This window comes from Alexandromys fortis, unplaced genomic scaffold (assembly GCF_014885135.2).
Source record: "Alexandromys fortis isolate MF-2015 unplaced genomic scaffold, M_Fortis_MF-2015_v1.1 scaffold_33, whole genome shotgun sequence".
NCBI lineage: Eukaryota > Metazoa > Chordata > Mammalia > Rodentia > Cricetidae > Alexandromys > Alexandromys fortis.
The window spans coordinates 722,348-748,145 of NW_026067917.1; the positions used below are offsets into that span (position 1 = coordinate 722,348).

Sequence of the window (25,798 nt, forward strand, 5' to 3'; positions counted from 1 at the left end):
ATTCTGCAGGATAGAAGAAAGTGGCTGACAATTGCCAATATAGGCAGAACAGATCTTCAAATTTCTTGCTTTATGGAAAATTCTGCTGGATACTATGGGCCTGAAGGCTGAGGATGAATGCCCCCATATTACAGAACTTAGGGTTACTGTCCAGGTAGTGTGATGTCTCTGTCAAATGTAGAGTTTTGGAAGTTGTTTGATTGCACTTCCTGTTTACTTAGATAATATTATATCTTTCTGAAATTTTTGATGGAGTTAAAGAAACATAGTTATAACTGTAGTTTTCCCTAGTTGTAATAAAAAATAAATTAGATATGAAATTTAGTCTTGCTTTTATTGGTTAAAAAATAAAGCTGTTTTGGCCTATGACAGGGCAGGATATAGACAAACTGGAAGGGATAGAGAGAGAGTGTAGGCAGAGTCAGGGATATGCCATGTAGCTCTCGAAGGAGACAGATGATGGATGCTTAGCCTTATGCTGACACACAGATTAACAGAAATGGGTTCATTAAAGATGTAAGAGATAGCTAATTAGAACCTGGGCTAAGAGGCCAAGCAGTGTTGCAATTAATGTAGTTTCTGTTTGATTATTTGGGTCTGGGCATCTGGGAAATGAACAAACAGCCTCCATGTACACTATAATGTGGTTGTGTCCTTTGCAGCCCTTCCCATCTGGATAAACTCCTTTCCGGCCGGCAATATAAAACAAATAAGTTTCTAAGGGATAATTGATGTGGGAGTGTCATATATCAATCTGTTGATTTCATTGGTTAAGTAATAAACCAACTGCTTGGCCTCATAGCTTAGAACATAGATGGGAGGAGGAAACAGAATAGAATTCTGGGCGGAAGAGGAAGTGAGGTCAGACTCTGCTCTGCTCCCAGAGAGACCCGACAGCTCTGCTGGAGCAGAGACGCCATGCTCAGCTCTGCCGGATAGACATGATAGCTCTGCGCTCTGAGGCCAGGATGGACGTAGGTTAGAATCTTCCCGGTAAGCACACTTTAGGGTGCCTACAATTATTAGAAATGGGCTAGTTTCAGGTGCAAGAATTAGCCTGTAAGGGCTAGAGTTCATGGGCCAAGCAGTTCTTAAATGAATACAGTTTGTGTGTTGTTATTTCGGGCATAAGCTAGCCAAGCGGCCGGGGTGTTGGGGACGCAGCCCCGCTGCTGCTTCTTATTTCACCAGATAATAATATAATATGCAATAAAATTGAACAAAACTAACACATAATAACTGAACAAAATAAGGAAACAGAATGAAAAGAGTCAAAGAGGAGGCACGAGAATCAGAGACCTACTTGTTCACACACTCGGGGTTCGCCTAAAACACACAACCAGAAGTCATAATAGATGCATCGAGAACCTGGTACAGACTAAAAGGGTTATTTTGAATTTAAAAGTGTCTGCCTGAATTTATTGACATTTTCTAATATTAATTGTCTTTTTTTTTTCCTGTGCTTTAATGGATCCACTTAAAGAGCACAAGGCAGGCATGGTGGCGCTCACCTTTAATCCCAGCAGTTGGAAGGCTGAGGCAGGTGGATCTCTGTGAGTTCAAGGCCAGTCTGGTCTAAGGAGCCAGTTCCAGGGCTACACAGAAAAACCTTGTCTTGAAAATTAAAAAAAACATAACAAAAGTAGCGTTGACGGCAGCAGCGCTTCAGGTTCCCCCATTTTCATAATAACATTTGACACTGGAATTACACTGAGTATGTGAGGTGAATCTGTAACAGACACATGATGGAGAAGCCTGCAAACACTTCACACAGTTGACTTCTCACAGACGCGGCCCCTCCATGAGAAGCAACAACAATTAGACTCTCCAGCCAGTTAGAACCCATAGAAACTCAAGGGAGATGCTTTATGGTCTCTTAAATCTCTCTAGCCTGCTAAACCCTTGTCTAGTCAGGGCAACAAGAAAAGGTGCAAAGGAACCTGATCAGACATAGATGCTGTTGCCTCCTGCTACAGCTGAAGACTATTTACCATGCTGATGAAGGGGTGAAGTCCAAGAGGGAAGGGATACACCTGCAATTAATTGTCTTTTTTATGCTAAAGTAAAAGTGACTGAGGTTTGAAATCCTTGAGAGTGAACAAATGTACCAAAAGCTAGACCTGGACACTTAAATGCTCTTTAATATGTGATAAAACTCTTACAGGGAGGGAGGCAGGGGTACATTCCACATGCACCAACATGACCTTGCCCTCCATGTCCCACCTACAGCACAGGCAGCCCTTGCCTGAACCTCATATATATCTGTAAAACAGCTGAGAATTTTTATGCGCTTTCAGTTTATGAAGTGGCTTTCCACATTAAATCTCAGTTGAGCATCAAAACCACTCATGAGTTAGCAATATCAATTGACCTCATTTTACAGATGGTAAATAGGAAATTCAAGGAGGTTATCTGACTTCCCTAGATAATACAGCTGAGAATGAGAGCAGACAGCCAGCATCCTACCCTAGCTTCATTAACTCCAAAGAGGCTGCCTTGGCTGCTTTGATCATACCCAGTTCCTGACCTTTGTAATAGAAACTACTGGATATCTGATTGAGGCACACAGCAGTGAAGTACAGACGCAGACGAGCTAAACTATTTCTCAGGCTTCACAGCTTGATTTGCCGGCTATTTCAAGACAGTTCCACTCGAGAGGTCTGAAGTCCTAGCCCGTTGTCAGTCACTAATGATAACAATATATTTTGGAAGGTGGTGGTAAATCGTAGCTTATGATAACTCTGTTAAGGGTTTCATGTTATTAATTACTTGTGATCGCTTTCTATCCCAAAATGTTTTGTTAAGAAGGCATAATATCTATGGTGAGTACCAAAATGAGATACCTCACACTGACCCAGACATATGCACATACACATTTTAAGCTAAATAAAAGTGTCGTAGTTTTCCTGGAATTTTAACATCAAAAAAATGACCTTAAAATTCTGATAAACTGAGATTTTTAACTAATGTTGCTAAGGGAGAACAGGAGCTTTTTAGGGGGAGGGTCATTTTTATGTCTGTTTTTTAGTCAAAATAGCCTTTGAACATTAAAATACATAATTTGACTATAATGAGCTTACAATTTATGTTTTGCATGATTTACTTTCTTTCAAAATACAGCTTAATTTGGACTAAGAATGTCTATTTAGTCATAACCCCTTCACTGACAGTCTGGAGGATTTCAATATAGCCGTCTAGTCAGTACCTCATGGAGTTTGGAGGTTTGCATTAATTACCACGCATGCCTTCATCATGTTAATTAAGCCTGTGGAATACATTCATTTTGAGTTGGTTAAGCAGGGCTCTAAGATATCATGCCTGTGCTCCACATATAAAACTGAAAGTGATCTACAGGTCAATAATAATCTGGGAAAAGTTGAAATCTCAGTAGTTGGGCTTCTGTTAACAAGTGAGTCAGAAAGATGAGTCTGAGGATTCTCCGAGCTGGCATACAGTTACATTAACATACTGGAAAAATGTTCATGAAAAAGACTGCGTGAAGTTTCAAAAGTGGGTATTAGCTTGTCTGGAACAAGGTTTGTTAGTTAAAGAAAGTTTGCCAGGTAACTGAGTTTAGTAATCTTTGAATTTACTTCAAATATACTCTTAATTTATTTTTTCTCTTTTTTTTTATTGATTTTTATTGAGCTCTACATTTTTCTCTACTCCCCTCCCTGCTTCTCCCCTCCCCCTGCAACCCATTCCCAAGGTCCTCATGCTCCCAGTTTACTCAGAAGATTTTGTCTTTTTCTACTTCTCATGTAGATTAGATCTATATATGTATTTCTTTTCCTCAAAATAAGAGTATATGGAAAGCTTAATATTTGGATCTTTGACTTTTTACATTTGCCACAGCCAGAGAATACTGAATGTCATTGAAAATCCAAAGCAATTTCAGGAGAGGGACAAAATAAGATGACAATACATAGTCATCAAAATATGCTAAAGCTGGTTTCCTATAAAATACTGTACTCTGTGACATTGCTTCTTTCTTAAGGACTTCTGATAGTAATCATGGTTTCCAGCATAGCATGAGTTTAGGTGAGAAAGAAATGTTTCATTCTGTGCTTTTACTTTTCCTTGCTGACTCCAATAGACAACTCATGGCTTTTTTAACTGTGCATTTTTAAACATGAAGAAAGGTTTCAGTCTTAGGGGAAACTCATATTCAGTTTTACTGTATTTCCTCTATTATATGGCAGAGCCTCAGCATGCTAAAAAAAAAAAAAAAACTTAAGTTCTTATGAAAACTTAGGCAGATAGTTCATGATAATATAATAACATTGCATCATTTTTCTTTTTCCTAAGGAATGAATGATGGTCCCTCTTTTTTTGTTAATTAAGTTTGATAAGTTGTAAATTTAGGGTTTCTCTTCATTGAAAAGGCCCAGTAGTTCAGATTCATGCAAAGTCTTCCTAACAAATGTACAGTATTAATAATGTAGCTCAGCATCAGGAGTGGCCCCTTTTAGTTCTCTTGAGCGGTGTCGTGTAGGAATGTTGAGGTAACTGTTTATCCCTTCTCCTTTACCACTCAATGTTTGATGGTAAAAATGAGTGTACAGACATCTACAGAGATCACATAACATGGTACTTACCAGATACTCAGAGACAATTGTTCTCTCAGAAGACCTAGTTCTCTGCTGTGCTACAGACCACATCTCCAGTACAAACTGGGTATGAAAGAGCTGGTCAGGTGGGCCCAAAAACCACGCGGAGGGAATAACTAAACCAGCTGGGTTCTTCATAGCATTTGCAAAAGGAATGATGTTTGTATCGAGTAAGTCAGGAATTGGAACCTTAAAATACTATGGGCTCTTTGGGAAATCAAGTTAACCCATGTATTCATGTTCAGAATAAAGCTTTTAAATTTAAAATCAAAAGACATCAAAAACATAAAAAGATACATAGTCACCAAAATATGTTAAAGCTAGTTTCCGATAGAATACTGTGCTCTGTGACACTGCTTTCCTCTTAAGAACTTTTAATAAGGATTATGATGGTGTGCTTAGATGACAAATACAAGACAACCATAATACATATATGAGAATATCTACGATATCCCTCAGTGACAAGTAGCAGGTGTGGAAATATGCCATTGCTTGCTGCCTACCCTCGCAGTTAAATTAAATTGTGCACCCGACTTAGAAATTAATGAAGTGTGTTTTTTCCTCTATGTTCACAGAGTCTAGAAACTTATCTTTGACCCAAAATAAATAAACCTTTTTTGTATTAGTGAAGGATTTGTCTGCATAGTAGAAACCCTCAAAGAATCTCAGACCCATCTATCTAAATTATGAACGCATATATATATATATATATGAACACAAAAGATAAGTAGGCTATCCCTTCTTGACATTTATTATGGAAAGACGTGCCTCAAGCAAGTCATCATGACCCAGAATATGTCCATGCTCTTTAAATGTGTATAATTTCATTAACTAATCAGCCTAAGAAATGTTGTTGCAAAGTGAAAAGGAGATGCAAGTTATATTGGCCACTGGTGAAATGCTGGATATAAACAAACCATGAACTGAGCTTTTCCTGTGTTTCTAGTTTCCTGTTATAGCTACTGTGCGATTTGTGCGCCTCTAAAAAATGCTTGTTGCAAACTATGCATTACTTATCACCAATGCATGGGAAGAAAAAAACCTTTAACAAAAATGCCGCCCGCAATTTAAATTTAGCTTAAAAAAAAGCTCTCTTGTGTAAAATTTATGATAATGATTATTTTATTAGTCATGGGTTAGGCAGGTAAGTGTCTCTAGCAGACATGGACCAAACTCTACACCCAGATTGTGTCCCCTCCACACTCTGTGCTGCTAATTCTTTAATTGAGGATATTATATGTAACACAATCATTCTTTATAAAATATACACTATCTTTTTAGTATCATTATGTGCATGTGCGTGAGTGTGTGTGTGTGTGTGTGTGTGTGTGTACTATGTGTGCGCATGTGTTGTGCAATTGAGTACATCTGTATGGATACATGCAGTGGCCAGAGAAGAATGTAAGGTGTTCTGCTCGTTTACTCTCCACTTTTCTTCTTGTTGAAACAGGATATCTCACTGATGCTCGAACTAGTCTGGCTGACAGCGAACACCAGGATCCTCCTGTCTCCACCCTCCTCCACAGTGAAGTGTTTAATCTGCTCCTGTGACTATATTTATCTTTGTGATTGGTACTGGTGATCAGTGCCAAATTCTCCAGCTGAAGTTGTAAGCATTCTTCCCACTGATGGATCTCTTCAGACCCAGATGCAGGTTATCTGATACAGCAGTTAATGTCTGAATTAGGGTCAGGAAAGAGTAGAGCTGAATTGGTAGAAAATTTGGAAAGATGAAGCAGGGAGGAGATGAAGAAGGGGAAAGAGTGATCAGAATAAATTATATAAAAATTGTTTTAAAATTAAAAAAAAATATATCAACTGTTTCACAGGTAAATTGAAGAAGAATTTTTAAACTTTAGATAGAGATGTGTTAAAAAATGAGTCTATATAATTCCTACACTATCATCAGTAATAACTTTGAGAAAATTTTAAAAATATTCAAATGTTTATAACTTAGTAATGGCACAAAGTCATGCATAACTGTGCAGCTATGTGGCACAGCAATCATCACCAGAAATTCTTCACAGCTGAATAAATTCATAATTTTAAATAGAATAATCCATGAATAATATAAGCTCAAAATTATCACAAATAATACACCATTAGCTATGGAATATCAATGGAGTACACAAAAGGATTAAAATGGAGAACATTTTTTAAAACGTTATTTTGAATTCTTGTTCTTTGCTATTCTAAAGCAAATGTTAAAACAGCTTTTCTATGTGCCCAGACTTTACTTGAGCATTTCTTTTAACTTTCCCATGTCTTTACTTATTCCTTATGATAGCAATATTTATTTAATTCCTGCCCTTATGACTCTCAGTTAGTACTGCATGGTTACATTATGTGCAAGCTCTAAACATGAAGGGACACACAGCTAGCCTTGTTAGTGTGTGTCCAAAGTGCCAGAATAAACACAGAGACACCACAGCATGGATGGACAAGCTACTGAGATGAATAAAGGAAAATTAACATATTCAGAAAATATAAACAGAGATGGATTTTTAAATATATATACCCTTAAAAAACTAAGCTAAATAGTACATCCTTACCTTAGCTCATCCATAAGTATAATCAGGGCAAGTTGAAATATCCGACAACAAAAATTGATAAGGCAAATAGGATTTGAGTATCTGTGTGTGTGCATGGATAACTAAAATGTATTAATTATTGTATATAGGTTCCTATGAACACATGTAAGTATGAAATAAAAGTTGTTACATTATAAACAATTTTTCAATAGATATTTTGAGATGTCAGTTTTAATAACAGTAAGTATGAGAAGCATTGTATTTATTATTGGACTCTGTCTCTTTAACAACATTCTTTGTAAGGCACAAATAAGACATGAAGTTAAATCAGTAAATATATTTTGATAAAAATGCCCTGAGTTTTTTCCTATATTAGCATCCATATGATATATAGTATAGTAAGCTGTCTCAGGTAGACTTTTCCTTACTATAACCATGTCTGAACTCATGTGCATGCCATGTACACCAGGGCTTCAGCTTCTTCTGTAGACTTTAGTTTTGCAAAACAAAAACAAACAAAAATTCCAAAGAAAATAAAACAAAAATAAAATCGATAATATTCTTCAGTGATTCAGGTAAAGAATTGTGATAACTAGCGTTAACGCAGTAGCAAAGGAACTGTGGAATTACGTGGTGGATGGATGTTGGCTGTGAACATAGAACAATGAAGTTAGACTCCATTATTTGACTTGAAAAATGAAAGGGACAAATATTCTAGAATGAGAACTTTCACGAGAAAAGGTTATACAAAGACTAATTGATGCTCACATTTACAAATGCTATAATTTGAATGAGTATTATGTGTCCAAGTGAGTATGAAAATAATTACAGTTAGAAGTTAACTTCTGCAGTCAGAGTAGAGGTTTGTATTGATCAATCTCATAGCAGAAAATTATAATATAGCAGGAAGCTAAACAATTGCACACCAATCACTATAACAGCTATTTCCCTTAGATGTTACCTAAGTATAGGCATTTGGATTTAAAGAAAGGCACTGTGCACCACAAGATGCAATTCATGCTCTATGCTATTAACTGGCTCAAAAATCCAAGGCTAAATAGACTATAAGCCATTGAGGAGAACCTACTATTATTACTCATAGTATTTAGCTGCCCTCTAAATACCTTCTTTATACCCATATATCAGAGTATCTCAGCAAAGGAGGTACATTTTGTATTACATGATTAGTAAGGGACTCACAATGAGTAAGCTTGCAGAGAATAAGAAACTAGACTGCTGAACTTTATGTGGGACATGTAAATCACAGCCCTCAGTTTCACCCTCAGCGTAGGAATCATTGCAGAAAAAGACAAAGGAAGAATGTAACAGCCAGACATTGTGTATAATTTCATCAAAACAGTGTTCTTTGGATAAGACAGAGAGCCCTCTATACACAAACTCACGAGCTCATAGTCATTATAATTGCAGACACAACATGTACACTAGATAAACAAAGTTGGGTGGTAGATAGATTCTTGAAGCTCTACCTCTATCTGACAAGACACCATTGGAGTAGGGAGAGTCTGTATTCCTCAGAGATGTGGCCACTAAGAGACTACATAGACTCCAGGAGGTGACCTTACACTACAGGGTGGCAGCACTGAGGGGACCAGGTAGATTTTGTATAAGACCACATAAACACAGGGGGAAAGGCAGTGAGGAATAGAAAAGAAATTGGAGGGGAGAGACTGAGGAATGGACTTGATAAAACATAGGCTTGTATGAGATTATCAAATAATTAAATTGTCTCTTGCAAATAACAAAGGAGTGGCCAGAGAAACCAGAAAAAAAAAAAACCTAGGACAGTATCAGTTGAACAAAAGAGAATGTTTTTACTTTAGAATGGAGATAGTAACTGACAGGAAAAATATGGTGGGTCAAGAAATATGAGGACTGGCAATTCACTATTACATATAGCAACAGAGGTGTCGAACATTCCTACATACTCCTTTTTAAACTCATGTAGGAATCATTAATGACCCTTGACAAAAAGATTTTGACTGATCTTTTAGTTATAAAAATCAATTGCAGTGCCATTAAAATGAATTGGTAAATAAGACCATAGTGATCTCTCTCAAGATGAGTTTTAAAGAAAAAGAAATGGATACCTCCATGAAAAGGGTTGAGACATATTTTGTGAGTGATATCCACTTAGACGAGAATAAACACTAAGTGCACCCACGGGAATAAAACCAGAGGAGACAAAAAGAGTTGACCTTGCAAGAGGTTGTTGGCGGGAGTAGTGGAAGATGAACAGAGGTAGCTATGAGGAGATGGTATCTAGAGGATGGGAGAGCTGTGATTAGAAATATCATCAAGTATTTGCAGCAATAAGATAGATGTAGACAATAGGAACATGAGTTCAAGTGATGGGTAGAGCTGTGGCAAGATCTGTAGACGTTTTCTTCTACTTGCTTACATTTTTGTCAATGAAAATTGAGAGCGGCAACATAGGCTGAGGCATCCTGAAATGATGAACTAGTGTTGCGCATAGTGGAAAAGAGAATAGGAAATGGAAATATAAAGTGATTGCTGCCAGAATTAAGGCCTGCGCTATACAGACCAGCTTTGGAAAATTGAAGGGCAGTCACTGCAGCATCATCCCTCTGTGAATAGAGTCCAAATATCCAACTTCTACTGTTTCAGTCTTTCCCCCATCACACAAAACCTTTCTATCTTGTACATTTCATGATTCCTTCTAGAAAAGAAGGGGGTAGGGAAGCCAATAATGTGCTAGAGACATCCCATACTACTCGAGAGAAAATCCACAACTGATATTTTTTTTGATGAAGCTCTAAGTAATACAAAGCTCAAATTTGTCCTATCATTGTTTGCAGGCTGGTGTTCTATGGCACTTCCAGGTTCATACTTGAAATCGACCTTGGGGTAGTCTTTCACCCTCAGAGTGTATTTCCTAATTTATAAACTTACCACAGCTGAAAACAAGATATACTTCATTAGGTTTAGCTTGAAAATTACACGAGACAATGTGGCTTAGCTGCAGAATGAACACATAGCATTACATGCATATGCACACTTGCTCAACAATATTCAATAAATAATAACCCCTAACTATATTTTGTACATTCAAATGACATAATGCATGTGTCTTCCTTGTTTTATTTTTAAGCAGGGGATGGGTATTTTTTCCAGTATTCTCTATTAAGTGCATGCAACTCAAATGAGAAAACAGCAATGTAATACTTGCTTTAAAATTTCTCGTTAAATGTATGGGGCGGGGGAGAGTACTGGATGTAAGTTTACAAAATTTCAGTTTCATTTATACCTTTTGTTATTATGTTTCTGTTCTAAACTGCATGTTGTCTTACATAGAATAAAGATTAAAGAATTATATTCTACTGATCTTTATTATTGTGATTTGAAGGTAGCACCGTATCTTAGAACATTAGTAATCCATGGAACATCATGTGAGATCTTGTTAAAGCTGTCTCCACCTATATACACCGGCAACATCTCACACAAACGAATAAAAAACTGAAGGAATAGAAAAAAATGTTCTTCTTTTAGAGAAAAATGGCACAAAACCCTCACTTGCACTGCACTAATAAATGATAAACATATTTGTGAGACTATGGTTTACTCTAACATTGTGATCACTGCATGTTTTGCAAATGTGAAATTGAATTTAAAATATGCAAATATAACTTTTTAAAAAACTATTTGCCATGAGCTGCATTGCATCAAATTCACAAAGCAATTATAAAATACTAGAAGTTGACATTCAAAGCCCAAATACAAAGTTTCTCATATACATATCAATTACCAGTCAGAAGTTTATGGGTTTCTACAGGAGGCACATTACAGTTCTGGGGAAAAAAACTAATTATGATATACAATGAGAATTTCTAGACATATGCCGAAGTCTCCCAGGTCAATAAAACTACATCTCATTATCAGAAGTTAAATTATTTAACTGTGAAATAAAATCCTTCCACAGTGGAATCACATTGTAAGTTGGCATTAGAGCAATTCATTCTTCCCTGAAGACACTGACATATACACAGAAAACATCTGTCAGCAGCAGAATAGAAAAAGGAAAGGGGAGATTTTATAAATAAAATATGCCTTCTGGGAGATTTGTAAATGATATCAGATCTAGTTATGTACCTGCTTTCTTACATTAAATGGCTCTAAAAATTATAATTATGAAACTATCTTTAGGGTAAATTATATATTTATATGACTAGTAAAAAAACTATAGATTTTATTTTATTCTTTTTTATTTTTTATTTTTTTTGGATTTTTGAGACAGGGTTTCTTTGTAGCTTTTGGTTCCTGTCCTGGAACTAGCTCTTGTAGACCAGGGTGGCCTCGAACTCACAGAGATCCGCCTGCCTCTGCCTCCCGAGTGCTGGGATTAAAGGTGTGCACCACCACCACCCGGCAAAAACTATAGATTTTAAATGCAAAGAGAAAGTTAAGGACCAAATATAAATATAAGAATCTCAAGGGGATTTAAAATAGTATAGAGGAAATAATGCTGAAGCAACACTCATAAATGTACCATCGTTACAAAAGAGAAATAGAAAATGAGACTATTAATTGGATTTCTGATCTATTCTACAATTCTTTTCTATTTAATTTGGAAGGTAGTATAATTTTCATATAACTGTCAAAAAATTTCTTATGAAGATAAAATAATAATTTGTAAGTAGTGATGTATTTCATGTCATTATGTACAGAATTATCATATCACCACATTGTGATAAATACTTACAGGTTTCCCTCAGTCTTCATGTATTTACTTATAAAAACACAAAGATATAAAAAACAACCTTTCTCTATTCCCTAAGACTTAAAGCATTAAGCGTTATGTTATGCAGTTAGGAGGGTGGCACATGCCTTTAATCTCAGCACATGGGAGACCAAAACTCTACCTTGAGGAAGACAAATTCTTCCTTTCTCAGCATCCATTAATGGTCTATAGCTCTCCATCAAGAGATGAGGCTCTGTGAGATTTTTTTTCAACATCCACATTGGCATGTTAACTGACATCACCATTGTTCAAGTCATACTTGATATAGTTGTAGCTTTCTTGACATATCTAGAAGACACATTATTGGAATGGATTTTTGGTCCTCCAGCTCACTAACATTTGCCCCCTCTTTTATGATATTCCCTGAGCCTCATGTATAGTGGTTGTAGTAGAGATGTATGAGCCAGGACTTGACACTCCAAGATCAATTGTTCTTTGCATTTTAACTAGTTGTGATTTCTGTAAAGGTCTCAGTCTTCTTTTCAAAGGAGTTTCTTGTAAGGATAAGCATTTGTAAAGCAGTTAGACATTATTCCAGTTTAGGAATATGGTATTTATAGATTCTTCTGCAAGATCCATGGCTTCACTAGCCCTAGGCGTTTGACTAGGCTTTCAGCAACAAGCATGATGCAGATCACAGTTCCAACTGCTGCCACTACTCAGGGATCATTGTATAAAAGACTGTAAGTGCCTGAGGACTAGTAAATTTACAATGAAATTGTATCTCCTAGGAACATCAGAGGTTAAATCCATCTCCAACAACAATAAGATTTCTTAACGATTATCCAAAGAAGGAAAACAGCCATCGCCATGCTAATGTGTAAGGGGAAAATGTTCAGAAGGCCTCAACTCTAGAAAATATACTACAGGAGAATAAGGAACATTGAGAGCAGGAGAAATAGTTTTTTTTTTTCCCCAGAGAAGTGCAGATTAACTGGATAAACTTGTCAGCCAATACCATTTGGCCAGCCCTGAAAACACACATACATACAAATACAAATAACATTATATGAACTATATATATATTGTGCATGTAGTATATATGAGAAAGAGAGAGAGAGAGAGAGAGAGAGAGAGAGAGAGAGAGAGAGAGAGAGAGAGAGAGAGAGAGAGAACCCTTGGAAAATTTTCTGTATTAGGAATATTGAAATTAAACCACGTTAAAATTTTAGCACACCCCAATCAGAATGGCTAAGATCCAGTAAAACAATGTACAAGTGTTGACTGATGGGGTTGTTGGGAAAAATAAACCCTCATTTATTGACAGGTGTAGCCACTCTGGAAATCAGTATCAAGGATTCTAAAAAAAGCCAGAAATAAATCCAAAGTTAGCACATATCTATACCTACTACCCACAGATACTTGCTCAATCACGTTAATTTCTGCCCTACTTCCAATAGCCAGAATAGAGAAAGAACTGAAATGTCCTTCAGCTGATGAATGGGTAATGAAAATGTGGTATATTGGTATATATACAAGAGTTAATACTATTCATCTATAAAGAAAAATGAATGAAACTGCAAAATGTCTTACTGAGTAAGGCAACTCAGTCCCAGAATGACAAACTCAGCAAATTCTGTCTCATTTGTGGTTCCTAGCTATATATCTTCAAATGTGAATACATATCTCAAGTTATGCAGAAACCAGGAAAGTAAATGCAACCATGGAGCCAAGAAGCTCTAGAGAATCAAATAGAAGGTTATAGGTGATAGGTGATTTAATTCAGGGAGTGGGAAAGAGGGGTGCCTTTAACTGGGGAAAGGGAAAAGCAGGTCAATGTGGGAGGAAAGGGAGTGAGGAAGGATGCATCCGACAGACACATGGCACAATCCTCTCTATGCCATTACCATTCAGAATAAAGAAAATTATGACATCCCGGCTTTCCCTGTCTTTGGTAAATTTCTATAATGGTAGAAGAAAAAAAAATCTTTTCTTGAATGAGGCTCTCATTTTGTCGACTATCCTTTGCTGTGATTCCTGATTCTCTATCACTATATGTCTAAATACTACAAGACTACTATCCTTTTTAACTATACTTAATCATGCTCTGTAATTTAATTATAATTCCCCATTCTACTGGAATCACTCTCTCTTAAAAACTATGCTATTTCTGTTTTTACATGCCCTGAGAATCTCAATAATCTTCAGTTTAAAAATCACATCTATTTTATTTTTAAAATCATTTACATGCATAAATATTTTACTGCTAATGAATTAATGTTTCCACACTGCAAGAATAATCTCTTTAATCTGAATTAATTGTGCTCCATACCCCAAATTTATCAATTTATAACCATAAAAACTCTTATTTTTCAGAGGATTAAGTAAAGTACATTTTCTACACAGATTGCATATAACCAAAGTGATAAATTTGATCCTTTGATAGTGGGAAAATATTAGAAACTTTTGGAAATAATTTAAGGTACAAACATTTGCATGGGAATTGCCTAAAGAGAACCCTGACAACTCAAGAAATAATAATTAGGTAATAAGATCACAATAAACTAAAAAGCTCTGACAGCAAAGGGCACAATTAACAAAATGGAAACGCAAGCTGCAGAACAAGATATCTTTCTAGTTAGTCACCTGTGAGTTGATTCATATCCAGAACATATAAATAGCTAAGAGAAAACCAGTCTGTATTTTGCCAGTCAAATATTTTGAACAGTTATGTGACAAAAAGTACACATGGCCAATAAGAATATGAAAAATAGCTCCAAACCTTTAGCTAGAAGGAAAATGTAAACTAAAATCTCCATGGAATTCTGCATATTCCCAAGAATAATTCTTTCTTCCCTGCAAATATAAAGCTTGCCCTGGTACTGTGGACCCATGGGAAACTATGGAGGTGCTTCATTACAGATATCGCTCCAAAAAAACTTAAAAGTATATCCAATGATTTCACTCTGTGACGAAAATAATGCCTGTGTACAAAAGGGAATCTCTCATACCATTTTGTCTTATGCTGGCATATTAGCAAAAGCCAAGATATGAAAATTATCAAGTTGTATATAGACAGATTCATAGTTGAAAAAATATGACATGTATACACAATGGAGTGTCACCTTGAAATAAAGACGTTAACATCATGCCACTTTCAGGAAAATGTATAAAGATATAGATTATCATGTTAAATAAAATCACCCAAACAGAATGAAAAATTTTGTATGCTTATGTCATAAGTGGAAACTATGGGAAATAAAATTAAGAAATGGACTGACAAGATGAGGAAGAGATTGTAGAGGAGTTGAGGCAAAGGGATGGAACAAGGATGGAAATTGGGAACAGAATGTAGTTAAGCACAGTAAAAAAACATGCAAGGCAAAATTACAATTAAATGATTAATTTGTAATGATGGAAGCCATCAAACAGTTGCAATAAAAATACATTTTAGATCAAAATAATAAAGAATGAAGAATACAAATAAAATGATTCACATAATACACAAATGACAATTGCCAGGGTGTCATATATGTTTACTTGTACCAATATTCTTAACTGCTATTTTCACTGGTTCCATTATATCCAACATTGGTTTCCTCTATTGTTTTCTCTTTATAATTCAGAAAGCTTTCCGCAGTATATCATAGGCTGCTTTCCAATATCTATCTTATATAGCCTAGTTCCAAATAAAACTTCCACAAAGCTGTACTTCACCTCATCTCTCCATAATGTTACTTTTATAGTATTACAGCTAGGTTGTAAATATTAGAACACACATTGCACAATAGAGAATTATATATTTCTTAGTGTTCATGTGTTTACCCTAAGATCATGATAAATGATAAATGAAATAGAAAAGATTTTAAATATAAACATGAAACAGCAAACAAAACGTGAATGCTAAGTTTCAAATTGCAGGAAGAAAATGTCATCATCAAAAAAGGTTAAATCACAGTGTTGGATGCTTGACATTTCCTGATTTCAAAATTAACCACAATACTACAGTCATCAGAGCAGGGTGATGTGGGAATAAAGGTAGACTGATTTATTAAACAGAGTAGGAGATAGATCTTCTATATGACCTCTAATGAACAAAGTCAAGTATTTTTTACAAGAAAGAGGTCAAGACTATGTGATGAGAGAAGATAGGTTTTCAACAAACTGTATGCATAAAACCGAATAACCACGTGTAAAAGAACAAGTTATGACCCTCCCCCATTTATAGTGAATAGAACGCATATCATTACTCCAATTTGTACCCCCTTGATCTCTTTTTGTTATCTTACTGCTCTAGCTAGAACTTCAAGTACTATACTGAATAGATAGGGAGAGAGTGGACAGCCTTGTCTTGTTCCTGATTTAAGTGGAATTGCTTTGAGTTTCTCTTCATTTAGTTTGATGTAGGCTTGTTGTATATTGCCTTTATTATGTTTAAGTATGTTCCCTGTACCGGTGCTTTCTCCAAGACCCTTTTCTCAGTCATGATCAGGTAAAATTGATCTCAGTCATAAAGGTGAATGTTTGGAGCTAGCACATTTTGTCACTCCTTTAAACTCACTGCTACTTAACTGTCATTGAAGAACACATAGGATGGCTTTATGTTTAGTATGTTTTATAATAGTCATTAAAGATTAACAGCAAGTCCAAAACTGGCTTATACGTGGGGGTAGTTGAAAGCTGGTTGAGTGTAAATGAGGTGATATGGCAGGCTATGTGACTAAAGTGGCAATAAAAGGTGTTCCCAAACCATGAATAAACAGGTTTATACTAGTTTTTCATTTGAAAGAACACTTACAGGATAATAGAATTACTATCAGAAAGGTAATACACAGAGAGAGGTGAGGCAAGGAGAAGGAAAGGGTAAGTTGATAAGTTGAGTAATGAAATTAATTCCACACATGAGCACATATGCCAGCGTGTTATAATAGTCATTATTATTTTTACAAGGAAAAATTCACCGGCCTATGAGAGTTACAGTAATTCTCAAATTAAAAAGAAAAGATGTGGAAGAGAGATCAAAAATCCAATTAATATTCTCATTTTCTCATTCTCCTTTGTGCAGTCACTGCTACATTTATCATATTTTAATTGATAGGAAAGACGATCTATATGGACAGGCAGACACTCCCGAGACTGAACACAGAAAAATATATAGTATGGCTTGTTTATATCTAAGGGAGTAAATAAAGCCTTTATCCTTTGAGAACAACTTACTCAAAATTTGTATGCCACGGTCTTCTTCGGCTAATTCCAGCCATCTCTCTTTATCAGTTAGTAAGTGTGCATGCATAAGAAGTTAGTTGGTCTAGGATATAAATGCTTGCAATGTATTCCCTATTTCCTGATTTTATCCATGAACTATATATAAATGCCAGCTACATTATAACCTTCAAGTAGCTCAATACCAGTCCTTAAGAATGTTGTTAATATTTGCATTCTACTATAGAGCTTTGCCAGTTTATTTCAATTGCTTGGAGCTTTTAAAATAAAAATTCAATCAACATTAACAGTTAATGTATTACTCCAAAATAATCACAAAGTAGAAAGAGAAGTTGGAACCTTAAAAGTCTTCTTAAATCTAAAAGAGTAGCTAGAGGGCATAAAAATTTCCACAGAATAACAATACAATATAGTGAATTGAAATATTTTACATATGTATATCATTAAGAATTAGGGCAACCATATGCATCATTTTTCCAATTAAAAATGCTCATAAAATATCATAATTAGTCTTTAAGCTAATAATTGTTTTTCATTGTTCATCAAGCCCAGTCTTATGATTTAGTTGCTCTAAAGGCTACCAATATTAGTTTAACAACAGGGATTTCCTGGTTGGCTGATTGGCTGATTGGTGGGTCTAAGCAGCGAAAAGAGTCTGTGGCTAAGAAAAATAATGAGTTGCTAAGAAGCAAAATTGATGCATCGAGTATGCCTTAAGATTACATGATTTCTGCCATGATTAAAGAACAATTTCCTATCTGCCTCCATCCTCGTGGTAGAATGGAATCTTGTTCCTAGCTACCATGAGACTCATTGTTTCCTCTACTTCCAAAAAAGCTAGTAAAAAGAATGTGGTATCGTTGGATTTTGAACTGTCTTAGTAAGAAAGAAAGTGCATTTTCCCATTTTTATGCATACTAACATAAGCACATATTTTATAAAATAATGGAATAAAACACATGTTTATTTTTATTTCATTTAATTATGTAAATTATTTGATCACTCTATGGATTATTACCTATTATTTTTTGTTTGTTTTTGTTTTTTGAGACATGGTTTCTCTATGTAGCCTTGACTGTCCTGGAACTTACTCTGTAGACCAGGCAAGCCTTGAACTTATAGAGACCCATCTGCCTCTACATCCCCAGTACTGTGATTAAAAAGTATGCACCATCACTGCTCAGCTCTTCTATGGTTTACTAAAAAGAAGGTATAGCATGTATGTGCTTTAAGGTATATGCAACTTCTTCAAATCACATTTATTAAAGAGGCATCTCTTCTCTAATCTCTACTCTTATTTTTTTTAGATTTGTTGTAATTCCAGGGAACAGGTGATCCAAATAATGTATTAGTACCACTCAAGAGGTTTTTTATTCACCCCACTTCTACAAATATTTACAAAAGAATAGATTAAAAATGAAGAAAATGACATCTATTTATTTAATTCCTTGAAACAAATGCATTTGATTATTAAATTCATGTCAGTTTAATCATTTTCAACATCCTAACTCAGAATTTTAGCAACTCTTTCTGTGTGTGTCTGTGTGTGTGTGTGTGCGTGCACGCACAAGTGCACACATGTACAGTATACTTAAAGAAAAATGAACAGACTGGGTGCAACTGTTGGGAATTTTCTTTATGTGTTTATATCTATTATGAGACAAATCTCTTAGATGTACTGAAGACAGTATTTTATTGCATTTAAAATACACACTGTGGGTTAAGTGATTATTTTTTATCTCAACATACTTTAGTATATATTTAGTAAATATATTATCTTTACCCATATAAAAATATGGGTAATTTACTGACAAATTAAATATATTGGTTTGCAATATAAATGTGTAAATGTCCATTGAATGAGAATTTAGCTCTAATGTGCCATGTTGTTACATACAGGTCTCCAATGAGCATCAACAGAAAGGGGCTCCCACCAGGACTTTGGGGCTCTGTAATTAAGATAGGCTGGCAAGCCTGCAGAACCTCAGGAATCCACCTGCTTCTACCCTGGGGACACCTATCTTCCTTAGCCAGTATTGTGATTGATTAAACACAAATGCTGCCGCTCTGATCTTTTTAGATATATCCTGGGGATAGAACTGCAGAGGCTGTGCTGTTAAGGCAAGCCCTTTATTGACTAAGAAAGCTTCACAAACTTCATCTGTAAATATACTTTAGATTGACATTCAAGGTAAACATGGTTTATTTTTTAGATAATGTTGACAATTGATTCTAAACAGACTATTGTAATAGAACAGATATGTGAAGGAATTTATTGGACTCTTCATTTCTATGTAGGAACTTAAGCTCTTCATAAACACAAGTGAAGATTTTTCAGAAAATTATTTAAGTATACAAGTTATATGCATGTACATGATGAGTCATTTCATATCCATGTGGGTAACTACTAATTTATTATTTGCATCAGTAATTTAAGATATTAGTTCATTCCTTCTGTCCTCCATTCTTGATTTTTGAAGAGCTAAAGAATAAATCTAGAGCTTCCATCATGTCAAGAAAGCATTCTAGTGATGAAATGTATCACAAGCGCTATATCTTTTTTTTTTTTTTTTTNTCTCTGTGGCTTTGGAGCCTGTCCTGGAACTAGCTCTGTAGACCAGGCTGGTCTCGAACTCACAGAGATCCGCCTGCCTCTGCCTCCTGAGTGCTGGGATTAAAGGCGTGCGCCACCATCGCCCGGCTTATATCTTTATTATTATGATACAATCAAGAAGGAATTGGACTTTGTCTGTCACATGCATGCTCCCTAGTTGGCTGTTAAGTGTCTGTGATCTCCTATGAGCCCAGGTTAATTGTTTCTGCGGGTTTTCTCATGATGTCCTTCACTCCTCTGGTTCCTACAATCCTCTTTGGCAGGATTCACTGAGCTTGGCCTATTATTTGGCTGTGGGTCTTTGCATCTGTTTCCATCAGTTCCTGGATGAAGCCTCTCTGATGACAACTGGGCTAGGTACCAATCTAGGAGTATAGCAGAATATCGTCATACATAATTACATTGACTTTTTTTCTTGGTCGTGTTTAGTTCTATTCTAGGCCTCCGGGCCATTCAACCTCTGGGTTCTGGTGCTCCAGGCAGTGCCATGGTTGGGCTCACTCTCATGACATGGGTCTCAGGCTGGACCAGTTATAAGTTGGTCACTCTCACCTCTGTGCCACCCTTATTACAGTACAGTACATCTCATAGGCAGGACAGACAGTAGGTCGAAGTTTATGTGGTTGGTTTAGTACCCCAATTCCTCCTGTGGAAGTCTTGCCTAGTCACTTCAATTCAAACTTTTGGGACTCCAAGCAACAGGATCAGGGGCTGTCTTTGACTCTTTTGCTGACTTTTGGGACCCTAATCCTCATTTTCGTTACCTAGCCCAACCTTAATACAAGTGAAGGTTTTTAGTCTTATTGCAACTTGATATGCCATGTTTTGTTGATATCAGTGGGAGGTCTGCTCTTTCCTGAAAAGAAATGGAGAAGTGAATGAGGGTGCAGAGGGGAATAGGGCTGGGGGAAGGGTCTGGGATAAGAGCAGAAAGGGGAAATTGTGGTAGGGATGTAAAATAAATAAACACACATTTAAAAACTAATAAATTAAAAATTTTGGACTTTGACTAATGAAATCTAAAACAATATTCTAGATCAAATGAATATAAAATTAACTATGACTCTTTAGAAAAAAATTGGAAACTTGACTTGTGGTAAGAAGTAAAATTTAATTATTCCCTGTACTGATATATTAAGACACTCAAGAATCCATTCAGGGTCCCCGTCGCTCGCTGCAGGAACATGGCGGGGTCGGTGGCCGACAGCGACGCCGTGGTGAAAATGGATGATGGGCACTTAAACAACTCCCTGGGTTCTCCAGTTCAAGCCGACGTGTACTTCCCACGACTGATAGTTCCATTCTGTGGGCACATTAAAGGTGGCATGCGACCAGGCAAGAAGGTATTAGTGATGGGCATCGTAGATTTCAACCCAGAAAGCTTTGCTATCAGCTTGACCTGTGGCGACTCGGAAGATCCCCCTGCAGATGTGGCAATTGAACTCAAGGCTGTCTTCACAGAACGGCAGCTCCTCAGAAACTCTTGTATCTCAGGAGAAAGGGGTGAAGAACAGTCGGCGATCCCTTACTTCCCGTTTATCCCAGACCAGCCATTCAGGGTGGAGATTCTTTGTGAGCACCCACGTTTCAGAGTATTTGTGGATGGACACCAACTTTTTGATTTTTACCATCGTATTCAAACATTATCTGCAATTGATACCATAAAGATCAATGGGGACCTCCAGATCACCAAGCTTGGCTGATGTTTAGAGCGCTTCTATTTCAAATCCGATCAGGTGCCACGACTACATGACTGTCTGAGAGAAGTGTCCTAGCAAAATCTGGAGACTTAGAAAGAAAACAAAAACGAAAGGCAGACTTCGTGCAGTGTAAGTCCAGAATGACAGCTTCCTCTGGAAGAAAGCTCGCCAGAAAGACATCGAGCCATCGTGCCCAGAACAAAGTAATACATTTATGCTGGATTTTATTCAGACTAAACTAAAACGGATTTGTGATCTGATTTGTGATTTGGTAGCAATTATTCATCATTTCAGAGCAAGATGATATTTAGGAACAAAAGTGCTAAAGACCTTAAAAAACAACAACGGTACATCAGATCGATGCATTTTCTGCACGAAAGTGGAATTGCGTAGCACAACCGACATTTTAGTCAGGGTATTTACATAGAATGTAGATTGTGCAAGGTTTGGTTTCTTACGCTTTCTTGGGGGTTGTTTTGGGTTCGTTCTGTTTGTTAGCACAGCATCATGTTAACCTGGATTCTTACACTTCCTCCGTTATTTATTTATATTCAGTGTATGTATTCATGTCCAGATGATGAACTTAGGTCTGAGGAGGAAGATTATGTATTCCAAGCATAAACAAGTGGATTTATACCTTAAAGAATTTGAGCATACTCTCCACTCCCTCAACTTTGGCTTTCTGACTTAAATTGCTATAAGTGCTTTTGGGGAAAATTTGCAGCATTTCAATAAAACTCCAGTTTTTGTCGACGAAAAAAAAAAAAAAGAATCCATTCAGCCATCACAAAGACCTTTCACACACAATGATTTTTCTAGGAACTTCTGAAAATATCTCATCTCTGTCACTGGCACACAATGTGAGAGAGGAAACATCAAACTGAACTTTATGTACTTCACTCTTATTTCCTGAAATATTTTTTTTAACTCTCAAGATATCATGTAATAATAACCATGCAAATATAGTATTTTAGATGATATTATGACAAATAAGTTAACTTTCTATTGATTCATGTTGGAATGTTTCACAGTTTAGATATTATCAAGTATTTATTGCTTAAAATATTTTAATTGTAGACTCTGCTGCTGTTGTTTGTTTTGTCGCTTCCTCTTTTCACCAACAAACATGTTTCTTTACATTAGGTAATTATAGATCTGTTACAAAATTTAGGACACCTAGAAGTAACTATTTTAAAAGTTGAAAACAATCACTTTGCTTTCTAAAATTCAGAAATATGACATTTACATATCATGTATTATAAAACAAGTATATGAACACAATACTGTAACCCAATAATAATTGGCATCTATCATGCACAAATCTATTCTGAAAATAATGTATGCATGTCTTTGAAATGCAAGCATATATATATATACACACAAATGCAAACACAGGAATAAATGTAATTTGTTTAGAAAGTTATTGTGCATTCATTTAATACCCAATGTTTATTTGCTGAGTCACGAAAGTGTACATGCTAGGTGATGGCTTGTGCATTTCTCTCTATTCCATAGAGTTTTGGAAACACTGTGTCCTCATAGTGTCCAGGTCTGCCTGGAAAATTCTGCCTAGATCCAGGCTGTTTTCAAACCTGAGATCATCTTTGTTTGTCCTCCCAAGTGATGGATTTACCTATATGTTACCATGCCAAAGTTATTCTTTTCTTGAAAGAGACATTTTAGAACATTATAGTGAATTGAGGGGCCATTCATTTGTTCATCAAAGGAATCCTGTAATAATCACCAGCTCTAGAACCTGGTGATTCTAGAATGAAAGCTCTTTCACTTTCATTCAAACCAATTCAGAAAAATACACGAATAGTAAATATATTGTTATCATCAAAATATATTAATGAAATAGTCTGTTATTAGTGACAAATATTACTAGCATTAAAATGATTTTACTTAAAGAATATCATTGTGTAGCTAAAAAAACACTATTTACGAGCCGGGCAATGGTGGTTCATGCTTTCAATCTCAGCACTTGGGAGGCAGAGGCAGAAGAACATCTGGGGGTTCGAGGCCAGCCTGGTCTACAAGAGTTAGTTCCAGGACAGGCTCCAAAACCTACAGAGAAACCCTGTCTTGAACTCCCCCTCCAAAAAAATAAAACAAACAAAAAAAAACTATTTTTACATGAAAGTGTGATCTATAATGTATTTGGAAACTTGACAACTTCCTAAAATCTCAGAACATATATTTTTTGATTATTGAGAATGTTTCACAAAGACTATAGGGTGATAAAGCTAGCACTAAATATTCTGATGTTTATTGCTTATATTTAAAATATGTTTAGCTATGTAGAGCATTTTACAGTCTGTCACATAAATTTTTCAAGAAGTGAATTTATCTTCCATTAATGAAAACTGAACAAGCATTTAAATACAACAGTATACATTGCTAAAACCAATAATGAATAATTTGCATAGTAGTATGGAAAATTAAATGAAAGACCTTGAAAATACTAGGCAAGTGCTTCATCACCAGCTATAGCCATGCCCAAGCGTAAATAATTTTAAAGAGACAAAGAAGTATGCAATAAGTTGGCTAATTTTGTGCCCATATATATTTTTCCAAATGAAGCTTATGATGCCTTCTTAGAAATTTATATGAAAAAAAAAACTTATGAAATACCATGTTTGGTATTCAGAAAGATAGAGTAAAACAAAGATGACCTTTTTGGATTAAAAGCTTAGTAGTCTTTGGAATCTTCAATGCCTTTCCAAGTAATGTATTTGGCTTTATCTGAAAAGAAAATACTCCATATTTCTCAGCTAAGGCTGGTTATTTGTTTGATAATCAGCAAGAACCAAGTTGGTATAAAATTCATACAGTCATAGCAGAAGTCATGAGACATGGAATTTAATAACACACAAGATTTCACAGCACAGGCAAACTTACCCTTCTAATCTCACATCCGGCAGACTTCGGTTAAGGGCAATCAAGTCACTGGCCATGAGGTTAAACTGATTGATTTTAAACAACTCCTTCATTTTCTCTTGGTCATCTTTTGGAATAAGGACAGCCTTTCCCATTTCTCCTGGACCTTCTTGATTTCTTGAAATAACAGCTGTAAGACACCACACAGATACAAACATACAGATAATGAAAAGAGTAAGCTCATATCTTAAATAAAATTCTGTTATGCATTATTATCATTTAAGGGTATAATACCACAGACTACTCTTTACAAACTATGTGTTACACAAAGAAACTCTCTCTGCAATGTTCCAAGTATAAACATAGCATATAACCCAATCCATCTTTAATATTTAATAGTGAAACAACAGAAATGTCACTTAACTAGTTTTGTGTTAAGTTTATAACATATTTACCTGAAACAGATGAAGTTGAGAGATAAGTAGACAAAGTGCCTTTTGTAAAATATGCTAAGTTAAATTGTCTACAAATCCTATTAAAACTTGATGTTTCAACGCATCTTTTACAATTACATATTTACAAAAGCAAGGAAGATTGCTAATCCTTTAAAACATTTTGAGAGAGCTTGAACGGGGTTTGAGAATGGTATAATATGATTTCAGATCAAATGTCAAATGACCTAGGTGCATCGTACGGGAATGCTCCAGTGAAATATCAGGGCTTGACAATTCATTAGCAGAACATTGGATTTGACATGAACACAGATGTTCTTGCTGGTTATTCAAAATAATATATTAAATTGCATCAGTGTGTGTGCGTGTGCGTGTGTGTAATTGATAACAGAGAGGGGGGGAGCAGACATGCTTAAACCACAATGAAGTGATTCTAGCTGTTTTAAATGAACCTTTAACACACTACTCATCATTGATGTCCTTATACTAAATTAAAATAAAGTGGACTTCGGACAGGGAATCGGGTAGCCTAACTGCAGCTCATCATCATCATCATCATCATCATCCTCCTCCTCCTCCTCCTCCTCCTCCTCCTCCTCCTCCTCCTCCTCCTCCTCCTCCTCCTCCTCCTCCTCCTCCTCCTCCTTCTCTTCCCCCTGGTGTTACTTCTCCATTTTGAGTCGCCTTGATCTCCTTTTATTGTCTTATTGCTATAGACAGAACTTTAAGAACAATGTTTAATAGATATGGAGAGAGTGGACAGCCTTGTCTTGTTCCTGGTTTTAATGGAATCTCTTGGATTTTCCCTCCATTTCATTTGATGTTGGCTGTCGGCTTGCTGTATATTTCATCCTTTCCTTCTTTTGTGTTTTCTCTCATATTTGTCTGCCCATCCACTTAGGAAGGCCCACTTTCTTTTTCTGTTTTGGTTCACCCACGAACTCCACATAAGGACTGACCTCCACCCCTCAGGAGGCAGAACCAAGTCTGGGCTCTTGAATACCATCTGCAATCTGGAGACACAGTGCGGGGAAATGATTGTGGCCTGAAGAATCACAGAAGTTCCCCTCT

At 36.1% G+C, this 25,798-nt stretch overlaps 2 protein-coding genes across 2 annotated transcripts in view; one reads left to right on the forward strand and one right to left on the reverse strand.

Moving 5' to 3' along the window:
• The window catches only part of Galnt13 (polypeptide N-acetylgalactosaminyltransferase 13), a 565,342-nt gene that overhangs the window by 412,327 nt on the left and 127,217 nt on the right, over nt 1-25,798 (reverse strand). Inside the window, exon 2 of the mRNA XM_050139950.1 lies at nt 24,297-24,465. Coding sequence (XP_049995907.1) covers nt 24,297-24,465 — 169 coding nt within the window. The remainder of the gene's footprint in view (nt 1-24,296; nt 24,466-25,798) is intronic.
• On the forward strand, nt 20,862-21,512 carry LOC126500263 (galectin-related protein-like). Its single transcript, XM_050140005.1, has one exon. It carries the CDS (start codon nt 20,880-20,882, stop codon nt 21,396-21,398), a length of 519 nt encoding a protein of 172 aa, XP_049995962.1. The 5' UTR covers nt 20,862-20,879; the 3' UTR covers nt 21,399-21,512.

Bases quoted from the DNA above. Each gene is read 5' to 3' on its own strand.
- LOC126500263 (XM_050140005.1), top strand. From the start codon at position 20,880: ATGGCGGGGTCGGTGGCCGACAGCGACGCCGTGGTGAAAATGGATGAT.